General features: G+C 45.1%; 1 protein-coding gene across 2 annotated transcripts; it reads left to right on the top strand.

Annotated features, from left to right (window-relative positions):
- The first annotated feature begins 646 nt into the window (after nucleotides 1-646).
- Nucleotides 647-22,362, top strand: GPSM3 (G protein signaling modulator 3). Of its 2 annotated transcripts, XM_072988610.2 has the most exons (6): nucleotides 647-1,080; nucleotides 6,077-6,421; nucleotides 10,571-10,743; nucleotides 14,653-14,803; nucleotides 19,388-19,563; nucleotides 20,791-22,362. In XM_072988610.2, the coding sequence occupies exons 3-6, from the start codon at nucleotides 10,657-10,659 to the stop codon at nucleotides 20,968-20,970; spliced, it is 594 nt and encodes a 197-aa protein (XP_072844711.2). In that variant the 5' UTR covers nucleotides 647-1,080; nucleotides 6,077-6,421; nucleotides 10,571-10,656; the 3' UTR covers nucleotides 20,971-22,362. The 2 variants fall into 2 exon arrangements, with proteins under 2 accessions (XP_072844711.2, XP_072844710.2); XM_072988609.2 differs by lacking the exon at nucleotides 6,077-6,421 and having other exon boundaries at nucleotides 649-1,080.
- The last annotated feature ends 4,525 nt before the right edge of the window (nucleotides 22,363-26,887 follow it).

Genomic DNA, 26,887 nt, shown 5'->3' with positions numbered 1-26,887 from the left:
ATTGGAATGCATTAAACAGGTTTCAATGCATTCCAATGGGGAAATGCTTTTCGCTAGACAATGATTTCGTTAAACAGAGATTTCAGTGGAACGGGTTATTATTGTCTAGCGAGGCACCACTGTACTTGAAAGCAGACCTACAGAGGAGGGGCAGGATCTGTTCTTCATCATTCCAGAATGCAGGACACGTAATAATGAGGCAAAGCTACAGGAAGTCAAATTTAGACAGAATATCAGGGGAAAAAATTCTTAACTGTTAGAGCAGTACAACAATGGAGCCAATTGCCTCAGGATATGGTGAACGCTCCAATGCTGAAGGCATTCAACAGAAAATTGGACCACCATCTGTCAGATCTGCTTTGGTTTGGATTCCTGCCTTGAGCAGAGGGTCAGACTCAATGGCCTTACAGGCCCCTTCCAACTGAATAGTCGTTAGGGGTGCTTTAATTATAGATTTCCTGCTTTTGGCAGGAGGCTGGACTCCGTGACCTACAGACTCCTTTTCCGCTTTATAGTTCGGTGATTCCGTGACTCAGTGGCTTCCTTTTTAAAATGCAACATTCTGAGCATTGCCAAAGAAGAATACATAAATAAATAAACAAGACTTGCATGAAGTGGGTTGCTTGACAGCCCAACGAGATAAGTTAAGGATGAAAGCAACCACTCTTCCAGCCTGCTTGGCAGTCTGTGCAGGAGGAAGCGGTTTCGGAAAGCAAAGGTTGAGCAAGTAAGGTTTCAAGGGGCACCTGTCTCCTCTTTCAGCCAACGCGCAAGGCGCAAGTGGGAGGAGAGCAGCAGAAGGAAGGTCGATGCGAGAGAGAGAGAAGATCTGGTGGCTTCTGAGAGCCCAGCCCAGAAGCAGCAGCGACAGCAAGAGCAGGAAGCAGTGGTTTCCCGTGTAGAAATATAGAGGCGTAGCCGGGCAAAAGCAGTCCGAAGGGGGGGAAGCAAGGAAGCCAGAATTCAAGTGGGTTGGGACACAAGGATGCAAAACAAACAGCGGAGCCAAGAGGAAAAGAAGATGAGGATGTGGCACGGCCAGCAACGGTGGGAATAACAAGACCTGCGAGGGACGACCAGGTGAGCTTGACCTCTAATAGGACATGATCACGGAGCCGGCCCTACCGTTGGGAAGAACGGGACAGCTGCCTTAGAGGCAGTAGATTCTGGGCTGGAAGAGAAGATCTAGGGTGTCATGAAAAGAAAAAGCAACCCATCATTAGATATTTACTTTATTATTATGACTGGTTTTTTTTTTTATGGGGATAGTTGAAGGATTTTCTGCCTCCTGTGGCGAAATAACATGCTGACCTGGGAACTGTACATTAAAATGAGCAGAAAATAAGACGTAACATGCTTTCCTACAGTACCTCCCATAGTATAATCTTTTAGGTCATGGTTCCCAACCTTTTTTCAAGTTCTGACGGCCTTTGATAATAGCCAAGTAATTTGTGAATTCTCCCTCCACCCCCCCCGGCACGTTTGCATAAAAATGCATTTTTAATGGGGTAAAGTCATTCCTCCTCAGAAAGAAGAGGCTTCTTTCTCACACACACCCCAGAAGGGCCTGTTCCTTAATATATAAATTTTAATATCTGGCTCTGAAAGGTGAAAGAGCAAATTATTTAACAAAGGCTCGTGGTCGTTGTTTAGTCGTTTAGTCGTGTCCGACTCTTCGTGACCCCTATAGCATATATAAGGCAACCCTTGAACTCCCCCCCCCCAAAAAAAACTTTGTGACTTCCTTGGGAGTCACAACTCCCAGGGGTCAAGGACAAACTGAGGAAAACTCAAAGAAAGCTGCTTCGTGTAGGAAGAAAATTGTGGGTTTCCTATACACAGATCACTTTTGGGGAGGTGACCGTCCTCCCTCAGGCCGTTCTCAGAGGGAAGGGAGGATATTATTGTGGCCTTCTGGATCCTTGATACAACCACTCCCCTGATCCCTTTACCTTTGGTCATGTCAGCCGGGACTTCGGGGACCCGAGTTCAAAACATCTCAAGGACCTCAACTTCTTCATCCGTTATCTTAGGGGACTGTTGCCAGATACTGATAGACTGGAAGAGATTTGTGGCAACTTCAAAAGAAAAATTATCCACATGAACATGTATTCCCCCCCCGCCGCAAACTCAGGAATAGCAAACTGGGGCCCTTCATCTCCTGTTGGACTACAGGTCCCATCAGCACTAGTCAGTGTAGCCTGTGGCGTGGAGTTGTAGTCCAAGAACATCCGTAGGGCCGTGCTTTATTCCCTGAGGGGGAAAACTAGGCGTGTTGTTAATAGTCATGGCATTTGCTATTTTTGCCTATTTTCCAGTTGTTTCCGACCTCCAAAATGTCCTCTCGTTAACATGCCTGCTGAGGTTTTGCAAACTCAAAGGCTGTGGCTTCCTTTATGGACTCTGACCATCTTAGATGACATTTAGCCTTGCATTAATTAAATCCTTGCGGGCGGGCGGGCAGACGGGACTAGGACGGTGACGCGGAGAAAAATAAGTGGTGAGGCATCTTGTCACAGACAGGGCCGGAGCAGGGAACCAGCTCGCTTCTCCCCCAAAGACACAACCACACATTCACATACACACAGTCATAGGCAGGGCCAAAGGGGCACATGACTCTTCTGGAAAATCAAAAAGGAGGAGAGCAGTTCTTAAGAAAATCAGCCCTTCTTTGCCCCTACCCTGTGTCCTTCTTGAAGGCAAGCGGATTTATGGTAGGGCTGTGGCAACCTCGGTAAAGAGGCATCACCAGCTAAATCTGGCTTGAGAAGCCAGAATCCCACGTCCCTCCTTCTTTTCTCCTACCAGATGTTCAATGTCTTCACAACTCTTTTGATTTGGGATTCAGCAGTTCCAGACAATAATGCTCCGTTGCCTCCATACCAATCTCCAACTTTTTTTTCCAGCCAAGAAATGATCCTCTTTCCTGCATCCCTTGCCTCCCTTTCTTTTTCGAATGATCAGTTGTAATAACCTGTTTTGGTTTGTTTCTCAATTAGGTGACAAAGGAGTGTAGCTTTCTGCCTTTCATAGGTTTTATGATTTCTTGGCCTTTATTGATCCCTAGTGCTTTGGCTTTCTTCACTGGTCGCCTTCTTGAGCAAGAGAAATTATCAGTGTCTTGCGTTAAAAACACATTTGAATGCTTCTTCCTCCAACTTCCGACTTATGGTGACCCTATGAACTAGTGATCTTCGAAATGGCTTGTCCTCTACTGCCCTGCGCAGCATTTCTAAGCTCAAGCTTGTGGTTCCCTTAGGGACTCAGTCCATCTCATATTTGGTCTTCCTCTTTTCCTGCTACCTTCCACCTTACTGTTGTTTTCTTTCCAGATAATCCTGTCTTCTCAGGATGTGTCCCAAGTAGGATGGCCTCAGCGTCAACACTGTTGCCTCCAGAAATAGTTCAGGATTGGTTGGATCTAGGTTTAGTGTCATTTGTTATTTGTGTTTTAATTTACTGTCGATCGTACTTTTATACTGGTTTTAGCTGCCGTAAACCTCCCAGAATAGTGCTCTTGCACTAAAGGGGTGGTATATAAATCAAAATCATAAATAAAAATAAAATATATAGAACCACGTGTTCATCTTTCTGGCATTCCAGGATATCCGCAAAGCTAGTCTGTGTTCAAAGTGCACAATTTTATGCCACGCAGTAGAACTCAGAGTACACAGTACTGTAGAAGACATATTTGAAAAGCTAATTTTAATTTCCCCACCCCCACATTACAATATTTATTTAAAGAAGCTGCTTGGGGCCATCTCTGTTCTGACTTCTGTTGCATGGTTAGGATCCCACTGTTCATTTCACTAAATCCCAAGGAAGCTGCTATAAGCTCATCCTCTTAAGTTTGGCGACTTAGAAGAATAAAGCAACCCAATGCCTCAGGCAAGAGGGAGGCTGGCAACAGGCTTTGTTGGGGGGAAAGGATAGGTCTGACTGGCAGGAAATTTTGGGGGTCATAACCAGGCAGCAAATGGTGAATTATTTCCTTTGTTATGTTCACTACCAGAGTGGAAGAGAGAAAGCATCTTGTAAGATTTTCGGCCTTAGGCAGCAAAACAGCTCAGCTGGCTTGAACTATTATACAGTTTAAATTGAATGCATTTCTAGTCCCCCTTGAGCTTGGCATTGTTAAGTAAACTGGCTAATGTTAGCATGACTGATTACTCTGGTGTAGCAGTTCCCAAATGTTTCAGGCCCGCTTCTTTATTTTTTGAGAAATTCTTGTGCCTCCCTAATCTCTCTTTTGCCATCACCCATTAAATTCACAATTGAAAATAAACAAATTCTTCATACAAATTAGTCTAATTTTTTTTTAAAAAATAAGCACAAACATTTTCACGAAGGCTTTCATGGCCAGGATCTAATGGTTGTTGTGGGTTTTTCGGGCTCTTTGGCTGTGTTCTGAACAGAACAAGGCCAAAGAGCCCGAAAAACCCACAACAACCAAGCGCAAACATTTCTTCTTGATTTAGAAGGGGTTGTTGCCTTAGTCTGTACAAACATGATAGGTAAAAACAAAATAAAGAGTTTTTTAAAAGAGAAAAAAATGTGGTAGTACCTTTAAGGCTAACTTTTATATTTTTTTAATGTGAGCTTTTGTGGACTTCTTGAGAAATGGTAAATTCTCCCAGGGATATCTATCATAATAATGTGTTTAAACTGATAATAATATATATATATTTTTATGGTAATGAAGATCTCAGTCTCATTTCCCCCTTGGAAATTCATCTCTCTGCTTCCCACGCTCACTCCTTTAGAAACCAATGCTTTAGCACTTTCACTATGTATTTTAATTGAGGTTTGCGATAATGTATTAGTGGTCTGTTATTTTTAAATTCTTTACAGGTAATTGCTAGTATCCTGTTCTATATTTACACACACACACACAGGCCTCCAGCAATTTAAGCAGCCACAGGGATCTGAAAAGGTACTGGTTGTGAGCCCGGTCATATGCAAACAATACCTTGTCGGATCACCATAGCAGCTCCAGCAACTGGAACTCTGAATGGGCCTAAATAATTGAATAGGATTTGTTGCTCTTATGCGCTGTCAAGCCTCCTCTGACGTATGCCGACCCTATGAATGAGTGACCTCAAAAACGTCCTGTCCCGAACTGTTCTGCTCAGCTCTTGTAAACTCAAGTCTGTGGTCTGTTTGGGAGTCAACCCATCTTGTATTTGGTCTTCCTCTTTTCCTGCTGCCATCCACTTTTTTTTCCCAGTATGATTGTGTTTTCCAGAGAATCTTGCCTTTTTCTGATGTACAGCTTCAACATTTTCGCCTCCATTTGCTTCATTTGATCTAGGACCCACTTCTTCATCTTGCTGGATGCCAGCCCATATTGCAAAAATGCTCAAAGTTAAAAGATACTGTAGTTAAAAATGGGTACACATATCTCATAACCCTTTAAAAGCAATGGCCAAAATCCTGTTGTTTAGTGTAGTAAACCACACTAGAGCAGACCCACTGAATCAGTGGGGATTTGGTGAGCCAATTCCTCCACAAAGTCCATTGATTCAAATGAAAGCGAGTCACCAAATGTATGAGCATACTCTTAGAGTGGTGGCAGGACCAGATAGGCGGGATATTAAATAGAATGAATGAATGAATGAATAATGTGAGAAACTACACGAAGCAACAAGATTCTGGCCAAAGTTTGGGAATTAGCAAATACTAAACCTAAATATATCTAGTACAGATAACTTGTCTATCCATGGAGGATCTTCACTCCCAGGCAAGGGAGCTGCAATCCATGAAACTAACACATAGGCATAATAAAACACAGAGCCGGGCTTTGCTACTGTTTCTGGACTACAATTCCCACAATCCCCAGCCAGATTCAAGGAGCGGCAGTCCAAAACGGGGAACGTCCCTGAGCACGGATAAAACGTTATCCTCTTCATGTACCATATAGTCATTGCCTAACGAAGCCCGTTAACATTAGGAACGGGGAAACCTAACGGAATGGGCTCCCTCCTCGTTCCTCCCGGTATCACGACAACGTTACTCGCGACCCGTTACTTCCTAGCTCTGTTCAAAAGTTGTTCCCAAAACGTTGTTTTCGAAACAGTGTCGCCGCGGGAATCCCGGGGACGAACGAGCTTCTCTTGAAGTCCCCAGAACGACCCCTTCCAGCCATCATCACACAACAACAACGACGACGACGACGGGCCTGTCCCTTTAAGACCCTTTCGGGCCCGCAGCCCAGGCGAGCCGGCCCGGGCCTCGCCCTCTGAGCCGCCCGAAGCTTCTTCCCCGCTGCTGGTTTGTTTTCCTGCCGCCGCAAAAAATGAGTTTTTAATTCGTGATTCCTCGCCCAGCCCGCGACTTTTTTTCCGAGTTGCGCCAGAGATTCCCGAGAGAAGCCCCTTGGTCTCCCCTGGAGGAAATTCGGAAATCGTCGCTTTCCTGGAAGGTGGGGAAGGAAAAAAAAAAAAGAGAAAGTGAAGGATCGGAGGGAGGAAAGTGTTGTTGTCCTGTATGGCCGGGTTCCTTCCAATTTAGGGAGACTTTGTAATCAGTGACTTGCAAAAGGTCTTTTTTTTTTTTTAATCTGAGCAGCCCTGCTTGGGTCTGGCCCACTCAAGACTGCCTGATGAAGTGGACTGGTCCACGAAAGCTCGCATTAAAAATATATATAAAAGTCAGTCTTTCAGGTGCCACCACTTTTTTGTGTTTCTTAAAACTTTTGATTTTTTTTTAAATTTTGTTTCCCCCTCCAATGCTTGCACAGATTAACAGGGCCAGCCCTTCTGCAACTCAAGATCGGGGCTTCCTTGACTGACTCATGTTTAGCCTTCCTCTTGTCCTACTACTGCCTTATGCATTCCTTAACAGTATTTCCTTAAGAGTATTGTCATTTCCAGCGAGTCCTGTCTTCCCATGGTTTCCCCAAAGTACAGTAGCTTAAGTTATGTTAACTTCCTAGAAAGAATTCAGGCTTGATTTGCTCAGTTGTTCGTAGTTCCCTCAGTCAGAACCAATTTATAATGGCCCTAAGACGGCTCTTGGGATAAGTGAGATATTTAAGGAGTGGTTTTACGAGTCCCGGCCAGTTTCCGTGGTGCATCAGAGACTCGAACCCAGGACTCCTGAACCACCACCATTGGGTATTTGATCTAGCAGCACTTTCAGTACAGTGTACAGTATTCGTCTTTCTGGCAGTCTGTGATATTTGTAAATATCTTTCCTCCAAAACCACATTACACATGGACTGGTTTTACCCCACAGCTTTGTTCATGGACCAGCTTTCAAATCCACACACAGTCATTTGTAATACTATAGAGTGGATGATGTTGGCCTTGGTCAGTTGTTGCTTTACAGGTGACAGTAAAGTCTTGAGTGTGTCCCTCGGCGGTTCCCAGCCTTGGGTAACCCAGGTGTTCTTGGACTGCAGTTCCCAGAAGCCCTGCACCATCAGCAAGGTTTTCTGGGTGTGAAACCTGAAAAACTGGGACTGTTCTAAAAACACTGGGTACATCAGTGTTTAGGCCATACTATGGACAAGAGATTAGTGCTGGAACAGATTATGCAGAAACAGAATGGTTTCCCATTGGCAACAATATGTGACGAGAGTATACAGTGGTGCTTTGCTTAACGGGCGCCCCGTTTAACGACGAATCCACATAGCGATTAAGTTTTTGTGATCGCAAAAGTGATCGCATTGCAACGATTTAGATAGGAAAAAATCGTTTTGCAATGATCGGTAAGCTGTTTCGCTTACCGATTTTCGCATAGCGATGTTTTCCTAACAGCTGATCGGCAGTTTCAAAATGGCTGCCAGGTAAAAAAATGGCCGCCCACTGTGTTTTCACGCCTATTCCTCTCTTACCGGTCAGCGAAAACGGCGACCGCATGGAGGATTTTCGCTTAACTGTGAGTTTTTTGCACATAGGAATGCATTAAACATGTTTTATGATAACAGTATACAGATTTAAAAGCAGCGAAGTCGGGTGGCAAGAAAAAAATCATTCATTTAAATGTATTGTCAGGGGAGAGCTTTATAGATACCATGAACTGTCAGAAAATTAATGGTTTCTAAATCAAATGAAGCCTGAATTCTCACTAGAAGCTGAAATTACTGAACTGAGGCTATCATCATCCTTTGGAAGTGTCATGAGAATACAGGATTTACTGTAAAGTACAGTAATACTATTGTAGGAAAAGCTGAAGGGAGCGAGAAAAGAGGAAGATGGATGACATGAGATGGACTAATTCAATAAAGAAACCATGGTCTTTAGTTTTGTCAGACCTGAACTGGACTGTTAGTGATAGGGCCTTCTGGAGGTCACTCATAAGGTTATGATGATCCCAAAGCAACTCAACAATAACATGGTTATTCAAGCATTTTGCCTGATAAAGAGCAGAAAACTAGCATAATTGTTTTTTTAGAACTCTGAGGGTTTGGTCCAATATGTGTCTTATGCTGGCAATGAATTTAGCATCTCTACCCATAATTTTCATCCAGAATTTGGGAAGATTACTTTTTTTGGATTGCAAAACCGAGAACCTCCCATCCAGCTTGACAACTGGGAACTGTAATTCCCATTTGTAGGTTTATATAATAATATAATACATATAATCTTAGATCGGCAGAGCTGGAAGGGCACGGAGGGGGAATCAAACTCCCAACCTGATACATAAACCACTGAGCTATAGCCAACAATTTTCATGATGTGTCATGTCTCTTTTCTATCTTACTGTTGTTTCCTTATTTACACTTTTCTTCTTTCCTTTTGAGACACCGAAACTCTCACCAGTTTACTTGTAGGTAAACTCTACTGAATGCAGAGCAATATATATTCCTGGATGAACATAGAGACAAGTTGTCGCCTTAAAGTTGTTCTCCTCTAACTCTTATAAAATATTGAACTTACTATGTTTTTAGTTCTGTACTTTTCAATATTGTGAGCCGCCTCCCCTTATCGGGAGGAAGGTGGCCTATGAATATAACAACAACAAAACCCACCGTTCCCCTCTTAACCTTCCTTCCCCTTTCCTCTCTCCATTTGGCCTTTCTTTATCACATGCTTGTCTTCAGTATCTTCTTTTGTGGCTTACGTTTGCGTTGTGTTCCTCCCACGCAGAACTGTGGTCGCTAGCAATTTGGGTGCCTGGGGCTTTTACTGGCAAGCCGACACAGGGGAGATGGAGGAGGAAGGAAAAATAATTCCAGGGGGTGTGAAATGTGCGGCAGCCATGCTGGTTCCACACTGAGGCCCACCAGTCTGGTGTTTCTTTCCGATCCATGGAGAAGCGGCTAGAAGCAATGTAGGCACTTGGTGGGGGTGCGGGTGGGATTCATGCCCTTCTAGTAGGAGGTTTTTGTGCCCTCTCCAGAGTTCATCGCCCTGGATCAGTGCCCCAATTGCCACACCCTAGTTCTGGGATGTGGTGGTGCTGCAGGTTAAATGGGGGAATTTCGCTTAGCGATGATCGGTTCCCTGCTTCGGGAACCGATTTTCGCTTTATGACGATCAAAAACAGCCAATTGTCGGGTTTTCAAAATGGCCGCTGGGTGCTTAAAATGACTCCTTGCTGTGTTTAGGGACGGATTCCTCGCTATAGCCTCTGTGCTGCAAGGGCAGATGACCAAGCCGTCGTAAGATCAAATCCATGCGACGGCGTGAGCTCCTGTTGTTTGTCCCAGCTCCTGCCGACCTAGCAGTTTGAAAGCATGTAAATGCGAGTAGATAAATAGGTACCACCTCGGTGGGAAGGTAACAGCGTTCCGTGTCTAGTCATGCTGGCCACGTGACCACGGAAACTGTCTTCGGACAAAACACTCACTCTATGACTTGGAAATGGGGATGAGCGCCGCGCCCTAGAGTCGGACACGACTAGACTAAATGTCAAGGGCAACCTTTACCTTTAGTTATGATCCAGCTCTCAGGACTTGATCCTGTGTGTTTTTCGACCTAAAGCTGGGCTTCTGTGCCATCCCGAGCACGCTCATCTTGTCCAGTTTCAGAAGCTAAGCGGGCTGTTACAGTATTTGGAGGAGGTGATCTGACTTTTTAAAAAAATCCCAAAACTCCAGCTAAAGGTAGGAAAGCCAGTCAGAGGCCACCATGCTAGGCTACACAGGCCTGATGGTCCTCCTTAAGTCCTGCTCAGCTCTCAAACAGGGCCGGCTCCACCGTAAGGCAGAGTGAGGCAACTACAAACAGCCAACAAATAAAGCATGGGAGCACCTCTCTTCTGATAAGCTGGCGATCTTTCATTCCTTGACACTCTTGCAGTCCCTCTTCTTCCCTTGACTGTCTGGGTTCAGATTGTAAACTCTTTTCAATGAGAATTAGTGTAGTTTTCAAAGAAAAAAAGAAAGCAAATCATATTTTTTTGCTGAAGTTAAAATGCATGTACAGTATGTGGATAGCAGTTTATGATTAATTAATAGGACTCAAAAGGGCTGTTTTAACTGGAGCATGTTATCTTCTGTTGCTATGCATGCTTGCACGCACGCATGCGCGTTTTCTCTCCCAAAGCAGGAAGTGCTACATTCTGAGACTGGGTTCCGAGTATGGGATCGTGTTGATTTCTTTTTTTTCCTCCTTTCACATAGCGAAGGGAAAAGAAAAAACAGATTCTCTCTGCATTCCACTCCGGGAGCCTCCAAGCACACAGCTGGGTTGGGAGCTCGCGAAGAAAATGGAGCATGAAATGGAGGCCGTGGCGGAAGGAGGGACGGTAACGTGCAGTGATCCGGACTCTGACACCAGAACCACCGGAGTGCAGGTAAGGGGCAGGCCTCTTATGAGCTGGAAGAAGAGGGATGAACGGAAACAGTGGGCAAGTGCCCGCAGAAACAGTGCCCTCGGCAATAATTCTGCCCGTTAGCAAACTCAAGAGGGTGAGTTTGCTAACGGACAGAATTAGCAAATTCTGGCAACAAGACGGGCGTTAAGAAAGGCAAGGGATGTAAAAGCATGCAGAAATACATATTTAAAACATACATGCCTTGCAGAGGGAACCCACTCCATCTAATCTGATCAAGAAGGCCTGTCCCCTCCAGGAACCACATTATGCTGAGTGTCAATGGGAAAAGAAAGCCACAGGGAATAGGGAGTCTTCCTTAAGCCCCTAAAACAAGCTTTCTGCACCTTGGAGGAGGGCATGGCTGACGGGAGACCTTTGCGGGTGTCTCGCTGTTACGTGGAGGCAAAGACAGTAGACTGGAGGGTTTAATTGCAAGTCCCATGTGTTGTGTGTCCTTTGCTGAGAACTGTTACTTCCTAACCTTAGTTAGGGGACGTGGTGGCGCTGCGGGCTAAACTGCAGAAGCCTGTGCTGCAAGGTCAGAAGACCAGCAGTCGTAAGATCGAATCCACGCGACGGAGTGAGCGCCCGTCGCTTGTCCCAGCTCCCGCCAACCTAGCGGTTCGAAAGCATGCAAATGCGAGTAGATCAATAGGGACCACCTCGGTGGGAAGGTAACAGCGTTCCGTGTCTAAGTCGCACTGGCCATGTGACCACGGAAGATTGTCTTCGGACAAAAAGCTGGCTCTGTGGCTTGGAAACGGGGATGAGCACCACCCCCTAGAGTCGAACACGACTGGACAAAAATTGTCAAGGGGAACCTTTACCTTTTAACCTTAGTTATCATGCATTTAATTTAACTTTGTCACCTGCTGTTTTCCTCTCATGAGATCAGATTGTCGTATGTGTGGCTTTCTTCCTTTACCACTCTATCACCACATGTGGGGTAGGCAAGCATGCACATACACACACACACAGAGATTGAATGCTTGATGGGCCCATGGTCACCCAGGGCGTTTCATGGCCGAGTGGAGTTTTGAACCCAGATCTCCTGGTCCAATGGTCTGCCTGCTAGGCCACATTAGCTTTCAAAATTCATCTTTCCCAGCCCACGTCTATAGGATGGGCTCCTCATGAAGATTGGGATAAGGGACGTTGCCACACAAGGTAAGTTATGCTAGGCATTATAGAGTGATGGGAATAAGCAGCTGTTCCTTCACGCAGCAGTTACATATTTCTGATAAGGTCTAGTTTGGCCCTATGGTGGCTGGATAGCTCAGTGGGCGAAGTATCTGGCTGTGGAGCCGGACGTTTGAGAGTTCAGTTCCCCCACTGGGCATCTCACAAGAGGCAGCCTGTGTGGCTTTGGGAGGGTGCCCTCAGAAGATGTGGTGGTGCTGTGGGCTAAACCGCAGAAGCCTGTGCTGCAGGGTCAGAAGACCAGCAGTCATAAGATCGAATCCACGTGACAGAGTGAGCGCCTGTCGCTTGTCCCAGCTCCCGCCAACCCTAGCGGTTCGAAAGCATGCAAATGCAAGTAGATAAATAGGGACCACCTCGGTGGGAAGGTAACAGCGTTCCGTGTCTAAGTCGTACTGGCCATGTGACCACAGAAGATTGTCTTCGGACAAAACGCTGGCTCTATGGCTTGGAAACGGGGATGAGCACTGCCCCCTAGAGTCGAACACAACTGGACAAAAATTGTCAAGGGGAACCTTTACCTTTACCTCAGAAGAAGCAAGTGGTAAACCACTTTTGAGGACTTCCTACCTTAAAAAAAAAACTGGAAAAGGTTGCCATAAATCAGAACTGACTTGATGGCACAAGATGATGATGATGATTAGTTTGGCCAAGTACAGAATAACAGGACACAAAACACAGGTCTTTTTAAGAGTGGCCAACTTCACAAAGATTCTTTCTCTCGTTCTTGTGCTTTTTAAGAACTGTCTGGAGCACAAAAATTTAGCAAGTGAAGTTCTCTCCTCCCGTTTTAACCCTGAGCCAGAGAAAGATTTCCACGCCAAAATTGTAAGAATTGTATACAGCAACTTTCAGTATGAGTGGGTGCAAACAGACGTCGGAAGTCTTTCAGTTGGCCACTCCCCCCCCCTTCCAAAAAGGATCTTCTGGAAAGAAATTCTGCTGGTTTGCTTTGTTGAAGGGCCACGTTATATGTTGCAAACAAACAGCCATCATTAGGAGTGATCTTGGATGAGGGCCTACTCAGGCGCTGAAAGATATGTGGTTGTCACAGCAGAAGTATTTTGCAGCTGCTGTAGTTTGCCGATTAGCTTGCTTTGTTTTGTGATTGGTCCTCAGGAGGTAAAGAGGGGCTTCATTCTGCAAGTATGATTGCTCAACCCCAAAGGTCTGCCTGAAGCTCATCTCTTGAAAACTAATAGATTTCAGTTTCTAAGGATGGACTTTTTCCTCATGTGTAAATTGGAGAAGGTTTCACTAAGATTTAACCTCTGCTAGAGAGATTGGGAATCTCTGGCTTTCCATATGTAGCTGGGCTATAACGTCCATCATTCTAAGCCAACATAACTCTTGTGGATGAGGGATGATGGGAGTTTTAGTACAATGGCAGTTGGAAAGTGACCACAGATCTCCCGCCTCCCGGTTGAATTGCTGAATCGCTCCTGCTGCTTGGGGTTTACGTTGCCGTTTAGACGTTCTGGGACTGCAAAGACAGATCTGGGGGTTCTCTGTCCTGTGATGGTCCTTACCTGTCCTCCTTCTCCTATGGCGCAGGATTGGGACCTTGCTTGCTGCATGAGAACTTTCTATACCTACCCATATCCAAATTCCCTGGTATGTCCACACAGGGGTAGAAAAGCTGTTGTGGAAAATTCTGGGTTGTAGCCGATAGTGAGGGTCAAACTTCAGCAGCCACAATCAACCAAGGTGTCAGGCATGCACGATGGTGTGGTTGATCGTGCAACCCAACAGCACTCTTGTGGCAGGTTCTGCTGTTGGAACTCCATGCGCCTAAATATAGAACAGGATGCTGTCTGGTACGTTCATTGTGGCTTTTTTTTTAAACAAAGATTCTTCCCCAAAGGGGTGAAAGATCTCTGTAGGTCACAATGCATGATTTTCTTCACCTCTGTATCTTGCACTTAGTATGATGTGTTTTGATAACGATCCCTGGAAAGTAAAGACTGGCTTAATGGGCTGAGGCACTGTGTCTCTGAGAGAATCCTGTTGTGGGAGGGAAAATAGGTCATCAGGTTAATTGTTGGGAATAAACATTTAGATCATCTTAGACCTGCTGAGTTGGAAGGGACCCTGTGGATCCATCGAGTGCAGATCCTGTCAAGGAGGTGTAGTGGGGAACTTCCAACTTCTTGCTCCGTAACCAGAGACCTAAATTACTGAGTTTGCCAGCAGTTCAATATTCTAATAATATCACGCTTAGGGTGCAGAACTGAAATGGGAAACATATGGTTTGTCTTGGTCACCGGACCAGAACAGATGCCAACTGTTCATAGCCAGGTGATAAAAACAGCAGCCCAACCTCTGGTGATCAGCGCTCTCTCTCCCCGTTCTACAACAGACCATGCCATGCTAGACAGAGTCTGATTCGGTGTAAGACAGCTTTCTATGTTCCTCCTGATTTTTGCAGAACAATTAGTTAAAACAAAGGAGCTGGGAAGTGCAGGGAATTTTCTCGATCAGCTGGGTTCTAGCCTGGCCGTGATAGTTGCTGTAAGCACAGGAGCACTGGTCAGAAAAAAATGTGGCAACCCCCCCCCCAAAGATATATTTCCCCCTGTACCTCTTCCAACCCCCTCCCCGACAAAGGAATACTGAGGCCCACTCAGTAAATGGCATATTCTCATCTTGTTTCTTCTTCTTCTCTCTCTCCCCCCCCCCCCAATTCAGGTTCAGCCATGTTCTCAGGATGACCTCAGCGCCCTCCGAAACCAGGGCACTCGTTTGCGTTCACGGCAGAAAACCCGGCAGCACAATCTGGTACGGCCGTGGAAATCTCTGCCAGCCACTCCAGTGGGGGAACTGGAGAAAGACTCAAGCGGTAAGGCAGGTTTATCTGTCAGGGTTTTTTTTTTTTTTTTTTGGCGTAAAGCGTTTTTGGGACTACATACAACTCTCGTCAGCAGAGCCCACAGTGGGGGGCGATGGGAGTTGGAGTCCGACATTATCTAGCATGCCCCTGACCAAGCGGCGGCACTATTCAAAGCTTTACCCTCTTAGCTCCATCAACTGCACCCCTTATTTTATGTAATGGGCCTTCAGAACATTTCCTGTGGTGTCGGGAGGGGAATTGGAGCAATAGAGATAAGCATTACGGGGTGGTAAAACAAAAAGCAAAGTGTGCTGCTTATATACCACCTCATAGTGTTTAAAGCACTCTCTTGGATGGTTTACAATTTTTAATTACACAGCCTTCACATCCCCCCCACCCAGCAAGCTGGGTATTCAGTTTACTGACTTTGGAAGGATGGAAGGCTGAGTCAACCTTGAGCTGGCTACCTGAGCCCATCTGGATCAAACTCAGGTTGTGGGCAGAGTCTTTGCTGCAGCGCTGCAGTTTAACCACTGCACTGCTAGACCTCATATAGGGTAGAGTTCCAATAGTTGCATAGTAGTAGTGCAGTGGTTCCTGGGCTCTTAGGCTTAAAGCAGGGCTTTTGAGCAGCGTGGAGTATCACTTCATCCACAACACTCCTCACATTTCCGTTTCCTTGAGCTTAGCTTTAATCCTGCGAGAAGCTGGGGGGGGGAGTGGATTTTCCGAGGGGGGAAAAAGCAAAGCAAAAAAGCCTCTGTACTGCCCCATAGCACTTAAAGCACTCATTGGGTGGTTTACAAGTTAGTTATGCAGGCTAAACATTGGAACATCATATTGTTGCAAAATCTCACTGTTGTAATGCAAAGTGCTTAAGGGGTCTTGGTTAAACAACTAAGAGCCATTAGCTTTAAAAAAGACCTGCTCCTGATGGAAACAAAAACTCTTAGAACTATTTAGTTGGTATGGATCGATCCAGCAACCTGCATTTTTGGACACTCCTTGGAGGGAGAAGTGTTGGTTATGAAGACTGTCACAATGAGCCCCTACACTTTACACTTATGCCATCCCAACTTTAAAGGGACATTTTTAGTCATTTTGGGGAAATTTTGACAGATTTACTTTTTTTTTTTCAAAATCACCCAATTCTATGTATCACCTCTAGATAGCCCGGAGGTCAGGGGTTTGATTCCCCACCATGCCTCCCAGAAGAGCCAGCCTATAATAGTCTGAGAACTGCAAAGCTGGAGGGGTCTCTATGGATTATCGGGTCCAGCCCATGTCAAGGAAGCGCAGTGAGGAATCAAACTCCCAACCCCTGGCCCCGCAGCCAGATACCAAAACCACTGAGCTACCCAGCCTGGGTGGCCTTGGGAAAGCTGCACAGTCCCAGGACTCCCCCAGAAGAAGGGAAGGCTCAAGCACATCTGAGTATTCTCTACCTGGAAAACTATATATTCACTGCAATATATATACAGTGGTGCCTCGCTAGACGATTGACTCGCAGAATGAGGAAATTGCTAGACGATGACTTTTTGCAAGAGCAAACCGGCTTTGTCTATGGGCGATTTTCACTGGACAACAATTCAGTCCGTGCTTCGCAAGACGCTTTTTCCCCGGGACCTATTTTTCGCTAGACGATGATTTTGACAGCTTTGCTAAATGGGTGTTTTCGGCTCCGTTTTTCGCTAGATGCTGATCTAAACAGCTGATCGGCGGTTTGCAAAACGGCTTTCCTATGGGCAATCTTCACTGGACGACGATGATCCTTCCCCATTGGAACACATTAAATGGAGTTCAGTGCATTCCAATGGGGAATTGTGCTTCGCTAAAAGATGTTTTCACAAGACAGCAATTTTGACAGAACAGATTAACATCATTTAGCGAGGCACCACTGTATATTGCAGTGAATACCGGAATGAATGCAAGATGTACGATTCTTCACGCTGCTCTTAGGCTATATTTTCTGTTTCTGCATGAGACACGACTGAAACTGAAACATTTGACCACAGATATTTTTACACTTCTTAATTATAGTATAAGTTTTCAGCTTTCTTTCTCTTTTTTAAAAACCTTTTGGTAACTCTCATTCATCGTGTAATATTAAACATCCGGATGTTCTCATGAAACACATACTTCATCGGTTTTTAGTTCAAGGTGCTGTCCTTGATTTCCTACTATATAGACATTGACTTTCATGCAGGCTGCAGAGATTCGTTTGCAAATCTCTCTCTTTTTTGGCATGAGTTGCTTTTTCTCTTTTCTAATCATAACTTTCTAATAAGAAGTGAAGTGGATACAATTGTGAACTTAAACAGACCCTTTCTCTTCTTACTCCCGAAGCCAACCACTCAAAAGGTGCTAAAATACACCTCTGGGCATAAACCCTGGGAAGTTCGGTTTGTCGGCTCTGAGTTGCTGGCTGGTGGATGCTGCCCAGTTCCTCCCACTTGCATGGAGAACAGCAGAAACAAAACACAAGGGGTTTGCTGCCCATGGGCGGTAGCCAGGGTTCCTGCAGTGATTATGGGGGGGGGGGGGGTTGGCAAGAAACCTCTTTAGAGCCCAGAAGTACTTTGGCTGAGGAAGGTGGGTGGAAGCTGTTACAGTGGTGCCTCGCTTGACGACATTAATTTGTTCCAGCGAAATCGCTGTAGAGCGAAATCGTTGTCAAACAAAATAAAAAAAAAACATTGAAAGGCATTGAAAGCCGTTCAATGCGTTCCAATGGGCTGAATACCTGCTCGTCCAGCAAAGAACCTCCAAATGGCGGCCATTTTTTGATGCCTGTAATCTGAGGAATCTGTCCCTAACACAGCGGGGAGCCATTTTCTTCAGCCGGTGGCCATTTTGAAACCCGCCAATCAGCTGTTTGCTGATCGTCGTAAAGCAAAAAATCGGTTCCTGAAGCAGGGAACTGATCATCGCTAAGCGAATAACCCCATCTAAACATCGTGCGATCGCAAAAACTTCAACGTTAAGCGGATTTGTCATAGAGCAGGGTAATCATCCAGCGGGGTACGACTGTAAGTCCAAAAGAGGAAATGTATCCAAGCCTTGATCACGAGGAAATCCTGGCAGAAGCCAGTGGTGCCCTCTCAGCTCAGGGCCACCCCAAAACATTTGGGCAGCTCAACGGGACGACACCCCTTCCCTGGTGCCAATACAAAAGCTGACCTGGTCGGCATTTGAATCTGGGTTGATCACTGGCTCCTGCCTAGGGCTTCTTTAGGCAATAGGCTCATTTTTGCAGACGCCGTGGAGCAGACACAGCTCTTTCTGCCAACACAGGTGGGCCTCTTTCCTCCGGGGCAGTGGCCTGGGCCTCCTGCGCAGACCCACCCTGTCCTCGATGAGGTCTAGAAACTGGACTCACACAAGGTCCACTGTTTCTCATAGTCACACCAAGGAATTGCCTTGGGACCCCAGAACTGAAGGGCCGTGGGGCAAAGACCCACTTGGAGGCCGCATTCTTGAGTTTGTTTGGCTCCCAGCTATCAAACATACTACGTGCAAAAGGTCAACGAACTCTACCCACCCACAAGGACAGGGGATCACTACACACAAAAGACCAGCTAATGACACCCATCAACCACAGGAACAGATAATCTCTTCCCCTTAGCACAACAATACACCCACAACAATACACACTAATCACCCATCTACAGGAAAAAGACAAAAATCTATCTCACAGCCATAAATACTGCACTCCCATGTCAACTACACCAGAGCACAGGTTGCTGTCCTCTGAAGATGCCAACCACAGAGACTGGCGAAACGTTAGGAAAAACCACCTTCAGAACACGGCCAAGAAGCCCGAATAACCCACAACAACCATTTGTTTGGGTTATTTTTCCCCCCTTCTTCCCTTTTCTCTTTGCGTTCCATCTTTTATATAATAAACCAAAGGGTGAGCACATTGTGATCTTGGTTTAGGTGCACTTTTCTGCTGAAAATATGGATAAACATTCTTAGGAGAGACCAGGAAGGAATCCCATCACCAAAGGCTGTTTTCCTTCCCAGTTGACAACAGAAAGACTTATATTCCCATTCCAAAACAGATCTAATTGCATTACTGCCCTCTGCAGGTTCATAATGCAAATGTGGTTACTTTCCCCAGTACTGTATAATGCTGGGAAAGATAGAAGGCAGCAGGAAAGGAGGAAAACCAAATATGAGATGGACGGTCTCGCTAAAGGAAGCCACAGGGTTGAGTTTGCAAGAGCTGAGCAGGGCTGTTGAGGACAGGACACTTTGGAGATTACTCAGTCGTAGGGTCACCGTGAGTTGGAGGCGACTTGACAGCACATAACAACCACAACATATGCCTTGAGGTTTAGCAGGCAGGCAGCTAAATCTGTAATCAACAGGATTAATACATTGTGTTAAACCTTTGTTTGGGTATGGGCCGAAAGTCTGCAGTCGTTTTCTGAGATTATGTGTTCTTCAGGCTGTGGGATTCTCTGAAGCCATGGTACTTGAGAAGTGACTTTTCCAAGTTCTGATCTTTGGTGACGGTTGCCTATGGTTATTCTGGGATGTAAAATTTCCTTTCTTTTCCTTCCTTCCTCTTTTTCTTTCTCTCTCCAGTCTTCTTCTCTTCCCTGACATCTCTCCAGGCAGAAGAGTTTTTTGATATGGTGGCCAAGGTCCAGGCACGGAGATACAACGACCAGCGTGCTGATTTCACTGAGCCTGAAGATACGCGTGCCAACAACTCAAGGGTCTCTGAAGACCAGCTCTATGACACCATCTTGGCCCATCAGGTGAGCATCCTTGTCCGCAGAGAATGTCCAGCTGAGGAACTGGCTTTCTTGCTATTCTTATTTAGAAAAGAGGGCCTTCTCTGTGGCTGCTCCCAGACTCTGGAACTCTCTCCCACTGAAGGCCAGCCTGGCCCCCTTTTTTCCTGTACTTCCGCAAGCAGGCAAAGACCATTCACTTCAGGAAAGCTTCCTCTGAGTGACTGGCTGCCCGAGTGGGTTTTTTAAAATGAGATGGTTTGCATTTTGTGGCTTCTAAATTGTTTTAGTAATCTTTTACCTCACATTCTTAATATATTATAAATTTGTTTAGTGGTTGTTGTGGGTTCTTCGGGCTCTTTGGCTGTGTTCTGAAGGTTGTTCTTCCTAACGTTTCGCCAGTCTCTGCGGCCGGTATCTTCAGAGGACAGGAGGAGGAACTCTGTCCATGCTCCTACTCCAGTCCTCTGAAAATGCCGGCCGCAGAGACTGGTGAAACGTTAGGAAGAACAGCCTTCAGAACACGGCCAAGGAGCCCGAAAAACCCACAACAACCATTAGATCCCGGCCGTGAAAGCCGTTGCGAATACAATTTGTTTAGTATTTGAATAATGCACTGTTTTTAGCTAAAGTGGAGGCCATCCGCCGGGACCTGTCTCCTTTTTTGAACACAGTGAGTCGAGCTGAGATGTCCAGCCCTCCGTCTTGCCCGGTGATTCTTGATACCTTTCAGCCTGTTACGCCTGACACTGTGGCCAGGGCGCTTGATCGCTGTCGTGCCACCACCTCCTCCCTTGACCCTTGCCCAGCCTGGCTAATCAAAGCGACCAGGCCTACAACAATGGAATGGGCCACTGTAATAATTAATGGGTCTTTCCTGGAGGGCAGATTTCCATCTGCCCTCAAGGAGACACTCATTAGGCCCATTAGGAAGAAATCAAGTTTGGTGGCGGATGATATTGGCAATTATAGGCCTGTCGCCAATGTTTCTTTCCTAAGCAAGGTAGTTGAGAGGGTGGTGGCCGATCAGCTCCAGGCACACCTGGACAAAACAGATGCCCTGGATCCATTTCAGTCGGGCTTCAGGCCGCGCCACGGTACAGAAACGGCATTGGTCGCCCTGTGTGATGACACAAGTGTATTGCAGACTAGACAAGTACACGTGCTGTTGACGTCCAGCCCCCTCCCTCCCTGCCTTGCAAGGCATGGCATTTCTCTTGCCTCAGGCCCATAACTCTTCTGTCTCTACAGAGCCAGCGTCTTGAGGACCAGCGTACGGAGCCCCCCATCCCGGTAGGAGTTCAGGACCTGCTGGATTTGTTGCTCCGGGCGCAAGGGACCCGGATGGAAGATCAGCGCTCCACTCTCCCTCCCAGCCTCGCTGCTCCGTCTTTGCTCAGAAGGCAGCCTTCCTTTCTCCACAGCGTGTGAATCCGTCTCCTTTCGAGAGGTGTGGTTCTGGCACCTTGGGACGGAGCTGCGAAGTCTTGGAACTGCGCCAGACCTGGCTGAGGATGGTAGCCAGGACCAAGAAATCAAGCTCTGTCACGTCAAAAAGTTTCACCCAGTGAAGGCACTGCATCTTGGAGCAACCACGGGCAAAATTAAAGCAGGCGCTCTCCAAACACCGCACCACAAAACAAAAATTAATAATAAACCCCAAACCCTGCTAGTTGCTTCGTCCTAGCTAAGATTTTCTGTCTCTCCAAACAATAAATGGGGGTTGCCTTCCACTCGAGGACTGGCAAAAAAAATCTTTCTGCTGGCAGCCGTCACATCAGCAGGAGCACAATTAAATTTATTAGCAGCCACAGCATTGTTAACACACGTTGAAAGGCCTTTTGGGAGCTTCCTCCATTGGGATGTTAAATTAAACCAACGCTGAGGGAGGAGGTGGAAAATTAAATTTAAAAAAATAGCCTGCGACTTTAAAAACACACACAACAGAATAGCTAACCTGTAGGACTGTCTTAGGAGGGTACACAAAAACGGTTTGCACTGTGAAACCACATGCCGGTGTCAGGAACGTCTGCACCCTAATGGGTTGATCTAACCAACAATGTGATTTAAAAAAAAAACCCAGGTGAGCAACTAGCAGGTCTCCAGATGCAGAGTTTCCGCTCCCATCAGACCTACTGAACATCGTGGATGGTGAGGGCTAGTTGTAGTCCAAAAACATCTGGAAGGGCAGAGGTTGCCCACCCCTTCTCTACTGTCAAGCCTAGGACTTACTTAGACCCCAAAGCTGAAAGAGAAATTAGGGGTGACTCAAATTTTTGCAGGGTGAAACGAATCTATTTTGTATCCTTCTAGTTTCCCCCCTCCCCATTCTTTTGTTGAGATACTTTTATCCTCGGACTCTTTACGGCGGCGAAGAGAACTCTTTGACAGAGAAGTCAGAAGCAGCTCTGGGATTGTGGCCCTGCCAAGAAAGCGGCTTTCTACTTGATGACCCCCTGCAGCCACACCACCATTTCTTAAATCCGATGGTTCCTCTTTGGCAGCTAGAGGTGTGCAGAACGTTGTCTTTCTCGGACAGCCCTACTCCTGGTTTCTTGGTCGGTGGGCACGAGTCGGTTGCCATCCTTGCTTTTTTTTCCTTACCTCTCGGGACGTGCGCAAAGGGCCCGCTGTTCAGTGCAGCTTCTTTTTTAAAAGTGGAATGCAGGATGGGCCAAAGATGTGACCCTGAAGATGTTATCAGGATTCGAATTCGGCACCGTTCTTCTCTGACCTGCACACAAACCTGAGATGGACACAGCTGCTTGTTGTGCAACTGCATTGGTTTGGAGTCCTAATAAATGTTGTCATTTGCTCTTGTGCTATCATGCTTCTGTGCAAAATTAATGCATTTGTGTGGGATAACCAGATGCTGTTCTTTTAGAATAATAATGATTATGTGCCTTCAAGTCCATTCTGATTTATAGCAACCCTTTTCAGGACTTTCCAGGGAGAGAATACTCAGAAGCGGTTTACCCTTCCCTTCCTCTAGGGGGAGCCCTGGGACTGTGCAGCTTGCCCAAGGCCACCCAGGCTGGCTCTTCTTCCAGGAGGCACATGCGGGGAATCGAACTCCCAGCCTCCGGTTCCGCAGCCAGAGACCTAAATCTCTGAGCTCTCCAGCTGCTTCTTGCTGGCCCTATCTTTGGGCAGAATAAGGAAACTGCCTCGGCCAACAGATTAAAAAGCAGCAAAGAATTAACAATTTGATTTGTCAGTTTTGTTATTCCTAAATTTTACCACCGGGGAGAAGAAATAGTTAATGAGATTTTTCAGCATCCCAAAATAACACAGCAGGTTTTGGGAACTACGCATGTCGAATTGGGTGGGTTTGGGGTTGTCGCTTTTGCGGCTGTACCTCGGGCAGCAAAGTTCCTTGGGCTGGCCCTGTTTTAAAAACTGGGAATTTTATATCTCGGAACTTGGAAAATGTACTTCTTTGAACTACCTTTCCCAGACCTCCCCTGCCCCAGCCATTGTAGCAAACCTCTGGGCATGTACAGAGTGCTTTGATCTCAGGACATTACATGGCTTTCCCAAACTGTCACACAGAGTAGAGGGTTGCCTTCCTCAGCAGGCCATGCTGCCTGAGGAATTCTGCTTTCTGGGAGTCATAGCCCAAAAGTCCAGTCCCTGGACTGGAACAATCCCTTAGAACATGAGAGAGAGAAGTATTTCAGACAAAACATTGCTACTGCAGGGTTTTGTGTTTTTAGCATGCAAATGGGGAACAATGGAAAAAAGGTGCAGATGGAAAATGATAGATGGGCAGCTGAAGAAATAGAGAAAAGACAGATTATGCTTTCTGTTTATGAAGTTCAGCAATCAACAGTGACATGCGACACAATTTACACAAGCATTATGAAGTACTTTGTTTCCAATTAGAAATCAAAACTCTCCAAACCATATCAAAAAAAATTTTTTTTTGCTACACAGAAGTATGGAGATTCGCAGAGGAGAATAAACACAAGTTTCCCAAAATCCATCTCTTTCCTCATTAACTGGCACCAAGTCTCAAAAAAGAATAATTCTTAAAGTTGCTTGAAATTACTGATTAGTGTATGCTGCTTTCTTTGCTGCACACATACCTAGCAACCAAATGAACAGATCAACAGCAACACAACTGCCACCAACCGAGAGCAGGGAAAATAATACTACAGTGGGGTCTTGACTTAAGAACGGCTTGAGTTAAGAACATTTTGACTTAAGAACCACTCTCATAGGAAAATATTGACTTGACTTACATACTTAGATTTGAGTTAAGAACTGGAAAAAAAAACCACGTGGGAGGCAGGGAAAGTGCAAAAAGTGAACTTTCAGTTAAATGTTGGCCAGTGAAAAGGGTGCCTGTCTGATTCCTCACTCCTCCCAGCGTTTAGAGAGTGGATTGGGAGACAGTCTTCGGACGTCCTGGTACTGTACTGCCTGGACTGTATTTTCCCTGCCTTCCCTGAACCTTTCTTGACCTAAGAAAAAAAAGAAACAAAATATCCCCCTCTAGTGGTCGAAGGCGGAATAGCAGCTTCCCATTAGTTTCTATGGACGGAAAAGAGCAGATACGGATCAAATGGTTTTCAATGCATTCTTATGGGAAATGCAGATTTGATCTGAGAACTTTTTGACTTGAGAACCGCCTTCCAATACGGATTAAGTTCTCAAGTCAAGACCCCACTGTATTTGGAAACCTGAAGAAATATGTTTGGGGTCTTGAAAGAAGGCAAAAACTGGGGGTCCCTCCCCCCATAGCACTAGGCTTCTGAACATTACAGGAGAGTAGTAGGGATCCTATGGAAAGGGTGTTTGAGTAGGCCCTAGACCTCAGAAAATTTCCAGCTCTGTATAGCATTGGGAGGAGGGAAGAAGCGGGGAAATGATTTGCTTTGTTCCCAAGTAAAGGACTAGAAAGACCAAAAGTTCCACCTTTCTTGACCAGATTGTTCACACACCAGATTGTTCACAGACCTTGGGCTGTCCTGAGGCCAAAATAAGCCACATATACAGCCTTGACCTCATCAGAAGAAAGGCAGGACAGCAATAGAATTAAGTAATAAAAATAGTGTCTACGGTGGTTATTGTGGGTTTTTCGGTCTCTTTGGTCATGTTCTCAAGGTTTTTCTTCCTAAAATTTTGCCAGTCTCTGTGGCCGGCATCTTCAGAGGACAGGAGTCAGAACTCTTGTCTGTGCTCTGTTGCAGTTTGTGGGATAGTTGAGTGTTTATAGCTGTGGGATCAGCTTTTGTCCTTTTCAGGAGATTGGGTGATTATGGTGATCAGCGATTTTTTTGTTGGTGTATTGTTGTGATAAGGGGGAGAGGTGATCTGTCACTGTGATTGATGGGTGTCGTTAGCTGGTCTTTTGTGTGCAGTTATCACTGGTCCTTGTGGCTGGGTAGAGTTCGTTGACCATTTGCAGGCTATATTTTTCAGTGCTGGGAGCCTGGCTTTGTTGAGTTTTAAACTTCCTTCTTTTTTGTTGAAGCTCTGCTGGTGTTTGTGATTTCAATGGTTTCCCGGTGCAGTCTAACATAATGATTGCTGGTGTTGTCCAGTACTTCAGTATTTTGAAATAGAATTTAATGGCCAGCTTGTTTTAGGGCATGTTCAGCTACTGCTGATTTTTCCTGTTGTTTTAGTCTGTAATGTCTCTCTGTTCTTTGATTCTGGTGTGAATGCTGTGTTTTGTGGTTCCAATATATACCTGGTTGTTCTTCCTAACGTTTCGACAGTCTCTGTGACCGGCATCTTCAGAGGACAGAAGTCAGAACTCTATCTGTACTCTGGTGCAGTTTTGTGGGATTGTTGAGTATTTATAGCTGTGGGATCAGCTTTTGTCCTTTTCAGGAGATTGCTTTAATTAAAACAACTGTGGAACAGTATTAAAACAATTAATTAAAACTATTTAAAACCCCCTTAAAACACATCAAAACACACATAAATAACAGTATCTGACAGGCAGAGCAAATCCACCAAGCACACACACCGCAGTCAAAATAAGCCGCCCAGAGTGGTAGAATATACCAGATGGGCGGGATATAAATAAATAAATAAACAAACAAACAAACCATTTATTTTGGCACATAGGACAAAAAAACCCCATAAAAATCTATGTTTTCCAGTGAAATACAATTACTTTTAATGACAACCAGACTCAGCTGCCCCGAATACCATTTTGAGCAAAAAAAAATATAAATTTACTTAATCAATAAAAAATTAAATATACATAGGTTTTTGGTACATACATGGGAATTTTCCCACTGAGATAATATGGCTGGGTAATATGTATGCTGGATTACATTGAGGAGCAACTCCGGAGAATGAATAGAGTATATTATGCCTTTTCATGGGCATGAATTTTAAGACACAATCTATAGATTTTAAGGTATAATCTATATTATTTGTTTTTAAAAGGTCACACACTGACCTTTAAGAAAGGTTGCAAGTCAGTTTAAAGCAAGGTGAAATGCCACAAATGAAACCAGACAACCAGTTAAGCCATAAAAATAGCAGCTACGGCAACCATAACAGTTGCGGGGATGGGGTGGGGGGAGACCACTCTAAAAATAATGCTATACTGTACTGTATTTTCATCTGGTGTTGTTTGTAAATCTCACCTGGAATGGGAATGCATATGTTTTAGATATATTTTTAGATTTATATGTGCGTGTGTATGAGAGATACATATTTAAACTCCTAAATTTTGATATAAAACATACATACAAATATATCTAAAAATATAAAAATAAAAATATAAGTGTTTTTATTTATTAATATATAAATGTATGTATGTATGTATATATGTATGTATGTATGTATGTATGTATGTGTGTGTGTGTGTGTGTGTGTATGTACAAACACATACACACACACACATATATATACATACATATACATACATACACTGAGCCTCGTGGCGCAGTGGTTAAAATGCTGTACTGCAAGCTAAAACTGTGCTCACGACCTGGGGTTCAAATCCCAGGTAGCCGGCTCAAGGTTGACTCAGCCTTCCATCCTTCCGAGGTGGGTAAAATGAGTACCCAGCTTGCTGGGGGGGGGGCAATGTGTAGCCTGTATAATTAAAATTGTAAACCGCCCGGAGAGTGCTTGTAGCACTATGGGGCGGTATATCAGTCCAATAAATAAATAAATACATACATACATACATACATACACACACACACACACACACACACACACACACATACATACACACATATATACTTTATATACAGTACTTATATATAAAATATGAGTGTTTATACACACACACACTTATATTTTTATATATAAGTACTGTATATATAAAAGTATATAAGTGCATGCATATGTGTAGTATATGTACAGTTATTAT

The sequence above is a fragment of the Pogona vitticeps genome, chromosome 2 (assembly GCF_051106095.1).
Source record: "Pogona vitticeps strain Pit_001003342236 chromosome 2, PviZW2.1, whole genome shotgun sequence".
In the NCBI taxonomy this organism is placed as follows: domain Eukaryota; kingdom Metazoa; phylum Chordata; class Lepidosauria; order Squamata; family Agamidae; genus Pogona; species Pogona vitticeps.
The sequence above is the reverse complement of the archived record's forward strand: the minus strand, read 5'-3'. Positions and strand labels throughout refer to the sequence as shown.

Bases quoted from the DNA above. Each gene is read 5' to 3' on its own strand.
- GPSM3 (XM_072988610.2), top strand. From the start codon at position 10,657: ATGGAGCATGAAATGGAGGCCGTGGCGGAAGGAGGGACGGTAACGTGC. The intron at 14,804-19,387 runs GTAAGGCAGGTT...TTCTCTCTCCAG, and splicing joins ACTGGAGAAAGACTCAAGCG to TCTTCTTCTCTTCCCTGACA. The intron at 19,564-20,790 runs GTGAGCATCCTT...CTGTCTCTACAG, and splicing joins ACACCATCTTGGCCCATCAG to AGCCAGCGTCTTGAGGACCA.